Source organism: Arachis stenosperma, chromosome 1, assembly GCF_014773155.1.
Source record: "Arachis stenosperma cultivar V10309 chromosome 1, arast.V10309.gnm1.PFL2, whole genome shotgun sequence".
Taxonomy (NCBI): Eukaryota; Viridiplantae; Streptophyta; class Magnoliopsida; order Fabales; family Fabaceae; genus Arachis; species Arachis stenosperma.
In genome coordinates this window covers 54,707,313-54,719,383 of record NC_080377.1, presented here as the reverse complement: position 1 = coordinate 54,719,383, position 12,071 = coordinate 54,707,313, and the positions used below count along the sequence as shown (strand labels likewise).

General features: G+C 37.5%; 1 protein-coding gene across 1 annotated transcript; it reads left to right on the top strand.

Moving 5' to 3' along the window:
• The first annotated feature begins 5,206 nt into the window (after nucleotides 1–5,206).
• Nucleotides 5,207–6,607, top strand: LOC130979875 (uncharacterized). The gene has a single exon (XM_057903420.1). It carries the CDS (start codon nucleotides 5,207–5,209, stop codon nucleotides 6,605–6,607), a length of 1,401 nt encoding a protein of 466 aa, XP_057759403.1.
• Nucleotides 6,608–12,071: the final 5,464 nt, after the last annotated feature.

The following is a 12,071-nucleotide window of genomic DNA, read 5'->3' as shown; positions in this document are numbered from 1 at the left end:
ACATTCGTTCAGATTGCTTTAGATCATATAAGGATCTTTACAATTTTACTGAGTATAACCCCTGCTAATATTCATTGGATGGTTTAGATATCTTTAGTTTTTTAGCGATTTTCATATAGATATCAGTATATAATGATTCGTATAAATAAGCTGCCACCACATCCATTAGATGCATATGTAGTTTATGGTGTGCGGATAAACTAACCAAAGAATGCAATGTTATTGCATCTACTATAGGAGAATATATTTTTCATCATCTATACTAGGCCTTTGTGAAAAATCTTGTGCCACAAGTCGAGCTTGGTAGCGTATAACTTTATTTTTCTCATTTCATTTTCTCTCAAATATCAATCTGTATTCAACAGAGTTTACATCTTCTGGTAGGTTCAACGACTTCACATTTTGAAAGTGAGTCTAACTCACACTTCATGACTTTTTCCCATTTCGGTTGATCATTCTTTTGTCGATATTCTTCGATTGTTCTTAGCTCGAGATCCTTACTTTCATGCATGATGTGTAATACCACATTATATGCAAATATTTCATTGACAGTTTTTTATTTCGCTTCCATTTTTCTCCTATAAAGACATATCTCATCATTTTCACAATTTTCAGAATTTTTAAGTACCTAAACGTCTTTTGACGTTAAAACTATATCAAAATTTTGGACAACTGTAGATATTTTTACTATATTTTAATCATTTTCAATAGGAATAGTATTTACCTCTGTTTTTTCGATGATTTTTGTCTTTAAAACCGACAGGTCTACCACGCTTCTGACGTGAATTTATTTCGGTGGCTATTTGTCTGACTGGGACATCGATTTAAATTGGGGTATTTTTAGCTGGTATGTAGGATTTGGTTATCCTTTTTGTATAAGAAAATGTATCAGACAATTCATTTGCTATTCTTTGCAAATGTATAATCTTTTGAACTTCTAATTCCTATTGCCTTTATCGAGGATCTAAATGCTTCAAGAATAATGCATTCCAATTAAGTTCTTTTTAAGAAGTTTATTCTCTCCCACTAATGTTGAAAATTATGATTCCTAAAAATGACAATATGCAAATCATGCTTTAAATACATCTCTAGTTTGTATCTCAAGACACCTCACTATAAAGGGAAAATCATAGTCAACATGTATCCCTAACTTTCTTTGGAGTCCCATTTTGGTGCGATAAGGTAGGACAATTGGAACATATATAGCACACCCGAATATTCTTAAATGGAAAATATTTGGCTGCTAGCCAAAAGCTAATTGCAGACGAGAGAATTAATGATAACTTATTGGCCTCAAATGAATAAGTGCTGCACCATGTAAAATTAATGCCCCCAAGCAAAGATTGAGAGCTTTGTTCTCAAAAGTAAGGGTCTAGCAATTAATTGGAAACTTTTAATAAGTGACTCTGTTAACCCATTTTCTGTGTGAATGTGAGATATTGGATGTTCAACACTTATTCCATTAGCCATACAATAAGCATCAAAGGCTTAGGAAGTGAATTCACCAGCATTATCAAGGCGAATTGTTTTGATTGGATTTTATGAAAACTGTGCTTTTAATAATTTGAGCAAGTAATCTCACAAACGCAGGTTTGCGAGAAGACAATAAGTACAAATGTGACCATCTCGAAGATGCGTCTAATAAGACCATAAAATATCTAAACGATCCACATAGTGGATAAATATATAGGTTTACATATATCGCCTTGAGTCCTTTTTAGAAATTCAGAAGACTCAAATCCAATCTTTACTGGTGATGGCTTTAAAATTAGTTTTTTTAGAACATGCAGCATAACAAAATTCACTAGATTTAAAAATCTTCTAGATTTTTAGTGAAAGTTCATAAAATTTTTCAATAATTTCTGTATCATGGTTGTTCTAGGATGATCCAATCGATCATCTCAAATTATAAATTCATATGGGATAGTAAACTTCTGGTTTACAATGGCATGCGATTCAATTATACTAAGTATAGTATAATATAACCCAGATGAAAATGAGGATAACTTTTCTAATATAACCTTTTTATTTGAATCATGAGTTGTGATATATAAATACTCATAATTTTCATCATTCATTATTTCAATATGATATCTATTTCAATGAATATCTTTAAAATTAAACAAGTTTCTTAGAGACTTAATATACAATAGTGTATTATTTATTATGAATTTTATTCCTTTGAAAAATAAAATTATAGTTCTTTCGGAGCCTTCTATCACATTGTCTGAGCCAATAATGATATTAATACATTCTTTCTTTGGTACATGATGAGTAGAATATATATTACTTTTGAGAATGGTATGCGAACTTGCACTATCCACAAGGCAAATATTTTCATTATATGTCATTGTCATTTTTTCAAAGATAAATAATAATAAAATAATAAAATAAGTAAAAATACATGTGTAGTAAAATTGTATTTTTAATTGAAATTATTTTTTTAAAAAGTACTGTACATAAAAATAGTATCATATACTAAATTATTATTATTATTATTATTATTATTATTATTATTATTATTATTATTATTATTATTGACACATTTAGTGATTTTGAAATTTTTAAACATTAATATTTTATTAAACATTATTTATATACATCATATTCAAATACATAAGAAATAAAATTTAACGAAAATTTTTTTACATTATTTATTTACACAAGTACTTAACAAATTCAAACATTAAACTTTTTCATCATTTATCAAATGACCAATATTTCATTCAGGATCCTAAAAAAAGTCAGATACTTCATAATGAATGATGTAATTTTTAACAACATCTTTTAAAAAAAAAATGCGTCTCCTTTCCTTTGTCATCTTTTTTCAAGGATTCTTGATAAAGATTAACTAGGTGCCTTAGGGTACAACAGTTACGCGACCAGTGGTTCTTTCCACCACAACGAAAATATTTATTCTCTGTTGATTTATTTTTCCCATTATTTCTTTCTTTATCCCACTTCTGGTGAGATTATTTCTTGTAAACATAATTTTTCTTCTTCGCATAACTTTTCTTGTTACAAAAAATCCTTGCCATTTACTTCTTCTAGGGTTATAATTTATCGTATTTGTTTCATAAAATGGGGCGGCGCCAGCTGGGTGCGCTTTATGATTTCTTAAAAGTAATTTATTATTACGTTCAACAACAAGAATGCAATAAATTAGCTCAAAATATTTTTAAATTCTTTTTCTCGATACTGCTACTACAGGAGCATATTCGAGGCGTGGAAGGTCAAGAAATTTTTCTCTAGCATGTCATTATCAGTTTTTTTTACATAATTTTATTCATGAGGTAATTCGAAATATTGTTGAATTGTATTCATTTATGGATTTAAAATTCTATAGACGCAACTGTGTCTACTCATATTAGACTTGAGAAAGTATCATTGTCTTTTGATTATTATACCTTTTCTCAAAGTTCTTCTACAGATCTGTAGGATCTTTTAATATGAGATATTCATTTTTCAATCTTTCGTCAAGATGAGGACAAATGAAGATCATGACTTTAGCTTTATTCTTATGGGATGCATTATTTTCAGTTTTAATGGTATCTCCAAAATTCATTGAATCAAAATGAATTTCGGTATCTAATATCCATAATAAATAGTTGTTCCAGATATATCAAGAGCATTAAATTTAAGATGAAAGAATTTTAGCATAATAAAAATTTATTATCTGAATCTTTTTAAATTTTGATAAGAATTTCGTACTGATAATGTGTTATAAAATAAATAAATAAATAAAAAATAAATATAAAATAAAAATATAAATAAAAAGATTCTAATATAAATATTTACTAATATTATTATTTTAATATAATAAAAATGATTCATATATATTGACTAATATTATATATAATAGTGGGTATATAAAAGAGAGAGAAGTGTTTAGTTGTTGTTGCTGTGTATGTATTGTCTCACACGATGTCTATTTAAACTTGTCTCCAATATTAACTTTTTAAATTTTATTAATATTGAGTCTAACCTTAAAAACTTAACACCGTTCACTATTAACATTTGCACCACTAAAAATTATTTTGATTGGACATCCATACTTCAATATTAATTGATTAATACAAATTATCTTACTCTATATATTGAAATTATCTCTTTTTTCTTTAAAAAAATAAAATGAAAGAAAATTAGGCCAAAAGTGCTGTCAAAAGTTCACCAGTGATTTTTTTTTTTAATTTGGTTTTATATTTAGGAACAAGATTATGCGACTATGAATTGAATTTGAGCGGTCAAAAAGTAGAAAGAAAACATCTTTAATTAATTCTTCTTAGAACTTCGATGTGCATGCTTTAAGGTAACAGATAAGATGCAATCGAAATTAGTAATTGATACGTCACCTGTATCCTTGATCGCCCGGTATATTCGACAGGTAAGCATTTGAGGCCGGCGTCACGTCAACTGTCTGATAAGCTTGAAACGTAAGCAGATAAGCTCGGTCTCACCCATTCGAAAAATAAGAAACGTGTTCAACAAAACCTAATCACCAAAACAGAATATCATAACCAACTTACAAATTAGGATTTATCCACAGAAAACGGTAAAACAATCCTATAAAGCCGAACTAATATTCTCGGCTAAAGATCAGGTTCCACTACCAGTTTTCATATTCACTTATTCACTCTCAGTTAATTACTCTCTCTTAAGATTATTACTAACTTGACCGTCGGAGTATCTTTTGCAGGTATTTCCGCCGCGGTGTTTGATCTTGGCCGACGTAAAACTCTTCCTCTCTGTTGACGACTTATTCGGAAGCACTTAAGCTCGGCCTCCTTAGTGTTCGGACGCACCATTTGGCGCCTACCGTGGGGCCGAATACATCTAACCCCACTTTTTCATTCGTTTAGTCTTCTACTCTATTTTGCAGGATTCCCAATCCGCGAACATGGTTGACAAGAAAAGTCCACAACTCTCACAGGATGACCTCCTGGCCCGAATCGCCGAGCTTCAGGCGGAAGTACGAAGAATAGCCGAGCTATCAACACAGAAAAATGGAGAAAGCTCCAAAGGCTCAGCCCAAGGCACCACAGATCCTTTAAACATCATCCCGCCGAAGGAGAAGCTTACCCTCGACAACCCCTTCTCCGAAGAGATCACAAATTACCAGATGCCAAAAAACTTTACGCTACCCACCGCACTAGAACCATATAAGGGGTTCGGAGATCCCCGAGCCCACGTGAAGAAGTGACAATCAATGATGTTCTTCAACGGTCCTAACAATGAGCCCGTCCTCTTCCGGGCATTCCCCACTTACCTCGATGGTGCTGCATTACTCTGGTTTTCTAAAGTTTCTGCAGGTTCAATTTCCTCCTTTGAAGATCTAGCCAGGTCATTCATTGATTACTTTGCTGCGTCGAGAATATATGTACATGGATCGGATTATCTCGGCACCATCAAACAAGGTCAGCACGAGAGCTTGAAGGACTACATGACCAGGTTTGCCGATGCCACAATGGAGATCCAGGACTTGGACCCGGCCGTCCACCTGCATGCCCTCAAGGCTGACCTCAGGCCTAGCGAATTCCGGGAGACCATTGCCATAACAAAGCCAAAGACGCTAGAAGAGTTTCGGGAAAGGGTGGCAGGTCAAATGGAGATCAAAGAACTTCGTGAGGCCCAAAAATTGGACAAACAACCACATCGGAGAGATGAGAAAAGAACTTTCAGATCACCAGGCAGCAAAGATACTAAGAAGCCCTCCAAGCTCACACCGAAATACAACACATATACCAGATTCAATACCAAGAGAGAAAACATCATCAAAGAAATCCTCAACGCCAGAATCATAAAGCCACCAGCTCGAGCAGGGAACTACCAGGACCAAAGGTTCGTGGATAGGACAAAGCATTGTGCCTTCCACCAGAAGTTCGGCCACACCACGGACAACTGCATTGTCGCAAAGGACCTCCTAGAAAGGCTAGCACGCCAAGGGCTCTTGGACAAATATGTCGAGAGCCGGAAGGGCAGAAGAGGAAACTCGGACAGGGAAGAGAACAAACAAGCAATGGCGGACAACAACAAAAAAGAACGGACAACTCCTGATCGACCAAGAGGAGTCATTAGCCACATATCAGGAGGATTCGCAAGTGGAGGTGAAACAAGCTCGGCCAGAAAGCGAAGCTACAGGACAATGCTAGCAATTGAAGGAATCATACAGCCAAAGAAGGACAAAGACCCAGATATCACAATATCCTTCAACCAAGCAGATTTCAGATCGGCAAGCCCTAACCTCGACGACCCCGTGGTAATTTCCATCCAGGTCGGAGAACTGTTGGTAAGAAAAACATTGCTGGACCCAGGTAGTAGTGCTGATGTTTTATTTTATTCTACCTTTATAAAGATGAAATTATCAGAAAAACTGATACAGCCCTCCTCGGGAGAGCTAATTGGGTTCTCCGGAGAGAGAGTCCCCATTTTGGGACACATATGGCTAAAGACCACAATAGGAGAAATCCCTATGTCAAAGTCAATTGATATTCAATACCTAATAGTAGACTGTTATAGCCCTTACAATATTATAATTGGGAGACCCGCCCTGAATATATTCAGAGCAGTGGTATCCACATTACACCTGTGTGTCAAGTTTCCAGTGTAGGAAAACAAGATAGCTACATTGTATGCCGATCATCAAGAAGCTCGGCAGTGCTACAATGCTAGTCTAAAACTAATCCAAACAAAACAAGAAGCTCTGCCCCAGGTTCAAGCAATCCACACTTCTGCCGACACAGTGACACTAGCTGACCTCGACCCAAGAGAAGACCTCGGCGAAAGACCTTGGCCAATGGACAACCTTCAACAAATAACACTAACGACAGATGACAAACAATACACATATATCGGAGAAGCATTAGAAGGGGAAGACCGAGCAAGATTTATACACATACTGCGTAGAAACACCGATCTTTTTGCGTGGACACCAGATGACATTCCCAGAATAAGCCCAGAAGTCATCTGCCACAAGTTAGCAATTGATAAAACAATCCGACCAGTGGCACAGAAAATAAGGAACCTCGGAGAGGAGAAAAAATAAGCAGCAGTAGAAGAAACCAAGAAGCTCCTAAACGCAGCTTTCATCAGAGAAATTTACTTCACCACATGGTTATCCAACGTGGTAATGGTAAAAAAGAACTCAGGTAAATGGCGCATGTGCGTCGACTTTACAAACTTAAACAAAGCTTGCCCTAAAGATGCATATCCATTACCTTGCATTGATAAATTAGTTGATAACGCTTCTGGTTTCAAAGCCTTGAGTTTTATGGATGCATACTCTGGTTATAACCAGATTATAATGCACCCAGAAGACCAAAGCAAAACAGCTTTTATAACAGAACATGGAAACTTTTGTTACAAGGTAATGCCCTTTGGCTTAAAGAATGCAGGTGCGACATATCAAAGGCTAATGGACAAAGTATTCCAACAGCAGATAGGCCGCAATATGGAGGTCTATGTAGATGATATGGTAGCAAAAATACCTATGCAAGGGTCACACTGTGATGACTTGGTAGAAATATTCAAACAACTCCGAGCATATAACATGAGACTCAATCCGGACAAATGCGCTTTTGGATTCATGCTAACATCGCGAGGCATCAAAGCCAACCCAAAGAAATGCAACGCAGTGCTAAACATGACAAGCCCAAAGACAATAAAAGAAGTTCAGCAGCTAGCAGGGAGAATAGCCACCCTGTCACGTTTCCTACCCGCCGTGGCAAACCGATCTTATCATTTTTTCCAGACATTCTCCAAAGGCAAAAAATTTCACATGGACAGACGAATGTGAAAGCTCCTTTAAAGAACTCAAACAGCTGTTAACATCACCTTCAATACTCCAGAGACCGGAGGCAGGTAAACTGTTGTATTTGTATTTATCAGTATCTAACCATGCTATAAGCTCGGTACTAGCAACAGAAACAGTGAGGAAGCAAAACCCTGTATACTTCATCAGTAGGGTACTGCAACCAATAGAAACAAGATACCCGAAGATAGAACAGCTGGCACTAGCATTAATCACGACACCAAGAAGACTATGACATTACTTCTGGAGCCACACAATAATAGTACGAACAGACCAACCGTTGAGGCAGATACTAACCAGACCCGAGCTTGCTAGACGATTAATAAAGTGGTCAATCAAACTATCCGAGTTCGACATTCAATACGAATCAAGAAAGGCTCTGAAGTCACAAATACTCGCCGACTTCGTGTCGGAGATGACTAATGAGACCCAACTCACAACAGCCAGTTGGAGCATGCATGTAGACGAAGCATCAAACAAAGAAGGAATCGGAGCCGGGGTATTGCTAAAAGAAGGGGAGAAAGTGATAGCCGAGCAATCACTTCAATTCTGCTTCAATGCAAGCAATAACCAAGCAAAATATGAAGCCCTACTAGCAGGACTAAAGCTCGCTCAACAACTCAGGATACCTCGGATAATAGTCTACTGCGACTTATCACTTGTAGTACACCAAATCAAAGGTGAATACCAGGTAAAAGATCTTTTGTTAGAGAAATATTGGCTCATAACGAAGGATCTAATCTCAAAGTTCAGTAAATTTGATATTATTCATGTAAATCGAGAACAAAATACCAAAGCCGATGTGTTATCCAAGTTAGCCACAACAAGGCAGGCGGAGAACACACCGGCCCTGTGCCAACTAACACTTGACAAGCTGAGCTTTGAGCAGGACACAATATCAAGCATCATGCAGGTACCAGATTGGAGAACACCTTTTCTCAACTACATCAATACAGGAGCTATACCGGATGATGAGCCGAACCTACCACTTTTCCGAAGAAGAGCAAGCTTCTACACCATAGTCGGAAACACACTATACAGGCGAGGACACTCCCAACCACTCCTCAAATGCATCAGCAATGAGGAAGCCGAAGATGTCATGGAAAAAACACATGAGGGAGTGTGTGGCAACTACATCGGCGGCTGAGCATTGGTGGCAAAGATACTGCGAACAGGATATTATTGGCCGACGATAAAAAGGGACTGCATCTCGAAAGTCAAGGCATGTGATAATTGTCAAAAACACGCCACCCTCTCAGATACCCCGGCCGAGAAGCTCCGCACCATAGAGGTAAGCTTGCCTTTCGATAGGTGGGGATTGGATATCCTCGGACCTTTTTCGAAAACGCCAGGTCAGGTAAAGTTCCTCTTAGTATTAATAGACTATTTCTCTAAGTGGATAGAAGCACAACCACTGGCACATATAACGACAGAAAAAGTGCGATCTTTTTTATGGAAAAATATTATATGCAGATACAGTATCCCAAGAGAGATAATCTCGGATAACAGGAGACAATTTACAGATCATAAGCTCGCTGCCTTTCTAGGAAATTTTAACATCAAACATCACTTCAGCTCAGTAGAGCACCCACAAACTAACGGACAAGTTGAATCAGCTAACAGAATTATCTTGCAGGGATTAAAGAAAAAGCTCGGCGAGGCTAAAGGAGAGTGGGCCGACCTCATTCCAGAAATCCTTTGGAGTTACAATACCAGCATTCAATCTGCCACAGGAGAAACTCCTTTCAAGCTGGTATATGGTGCAGAAGCACTCATCCCAGTAGAGGTCAGTGTCCCAACATTAAGGATCGAGCTCTATGATCAGTCGAATAATTTACAAGCTCGGGCAGCCGAGTTGGATCTTGTAGAAGAAGAAAGAGACATTTCAGCCATAAAGCAGCGAGCCAGAAAACAATACATAGAGCGAAGACACAACAAAAGAGTAGTTCACAGGTCTTTCAACAACGGAGACCTCGTACTCAGATGAACAGAAGAAGCTCGAAAACCTCTGGCACATGGCAAATTAGCAGCAAATTGGGAGGTACATTTCCGAGTTCTTCAAAATCTCGGAAAGGGGGCTTACAAACTAGAAACCCTTAAAGGAGATCAACTTCCAGGAACATGGAATGTCTCCTCCCTAAGGGAATACCAATCATGACACATGCTATAAATACGCGAATGATGGTACTCTTTTTCCCCTTCGAAGGTTTTTCCCAAAACAAATGGGTTTTACTCGAAGAGGGTTTTAACGAGGCCGGACGCCACAAATCATTATACAAATGTAACTTATATTACAAGAAAAAATTTTTTTATCATGGCAGTTAGCAACATTCAAACCTATCCGAGCTTCATACTCGGAACCAAAGATACATATGCCGATCATAGTTCTCGGAAACATTCAAACTACAAAGGCAAGTCAAAGATTTTTTCATAAAGGCTAGAACTGCCATATCACTTATAACAGGGCTTTTTCTCTCCTTTTTGATAAACATCATAATTCACAAACTGGCCGTCGACAACTAATATCATTACATAACCACCATTGCTATTTCAAAACCTTACTGCTATCATAACTTCGTCAAATAATACACTTTATAATCAAAAGGACTAAATAGTAACAATGAAGCCGAGCTTCATACTCAGAATTAGCCAAAAAAACCAAACCAGTTAGATACAAGTCTAAAAAACAAAGCATCATATACAAAGCTTACGAAAAAGAAACATAAACTAAAGGCCTAATCTGCCTTATCACCAATGCTGGATCCCTCGCTATCACTTCCAATAGCAACCTCGTCATCCACAAGTTCACCATTCACAACCACCTTCATAACATCAAGCTTTGAAGGATCAGCTTCCAGATATAGCACCTTAACCTGAGGAACGGCACGCTTAAAGCCTTGAGCAAAAGCCTCGTAAATTCCACCCTCTAACTCTTTAATCCAAGAAGAAAGTTGATCATTCTCGGACCCTATAGTCTTCAATCGTTCAGAAGATGCCTCATGCAACCGCTTCTCCTCAGCCAATTCCAGATTCTTCTTCTCTATGGAAGAAGACAGTTCAGCAATTTTTTCCTCCTTTTCCTGAAGAATTCCAGAAAGCTCCTTAGCACGAGAAGTTTTCCTCTCCTCCCGACCCAAAGCGAGCTCTTGTGCCCTACCAATTGCCACGATACGAGCACCAATTACCTACAAAAAGAAAACAGTTAAATAAACAACATCACAAAGAACACCATGCACAACAACACATTATTTAGTTATACCTGAAGAAACTGGCTAACAACAGCTCGGCCCACTTCATCAATCATCTTCATATCATCCGGGAAACAGGAAAGCTCGTCAGCCATAGTGCTAAAAGGATAGAGCTTTTCCCATAAGGATCTAGCATGCTCGTTCTCATCATATCCATGAAGTCTTTTCTACGATTTATAAGCAGATTCAACCATTTGCAATATTAGTGAAGACTCTCCCTTACCATCCAATACCTCGGCAAGGCTACCTTTCGCCTTTCCTCTCTTCCGTTTAGATTTCTGAGCAGGACCATATTGAGCTATCACAGTAGCAGGACCCCCCGCCACATTGGAAGAAACTTCCTTCTCACTCTTCCTGCGTTGACTGAAGAAGGACTTCAACCCTGCAGTGGTAATAGCAGGAGCTTTTTTGGATGCAAACCAGTAACAACCAAATCAGGAAGAACATGTCAAAATAAAAGCGAAGAACAAGCACAGTAAAATAAATTACCTATGTGCTCATATACAGCATGCCTATCAGTATCCCATTTCAACATTTCAGTAACTGACAATAAACCTTTTGGACCCAAAGACTTAAACAAGAAATCCATCACAATATCATCGGCAGGGAGCCTATCATCTACATCCAGTGCCTGATATGGTTTGGGACACCAAAACAAAGGGAATCTCTCGACTAAATGCTCGGTTAAATAGAAAGGGAATTCCTCAGGAACATTTCTAACTTTTACAAACATGGATTTGAAATCCTTAAACGAGAATTTATACAAACCGAATATGGCCCAACGAGGATAACTACTAAGGTTCACCCACAGACCCCGGCCAATCCCTTTTGCTTGGAATAAAGAGAAAATTAACCTCAGAGACGGCGGCTGATCTAGAAGTTCCATCAATATCTCGAACGCCCGAACCAAACCCCAGGAGTTAGGGTGGAGCTGGGTTGGAGCACAATTCAACCAATACAAAACCCCATACTTAAACTCGGTAAAGGGAAGCTTCACACCTAATTCAGTAAATAAA

Coding starts and splice junctions, on each gene's coding strand:
- LOC130979875 (XM_057903420.1), top strand. CDS start 5,207: ATGATGTTCTTCAACGGTCCTAACAATGAGCCCGTCCTCTTCCGGGCA.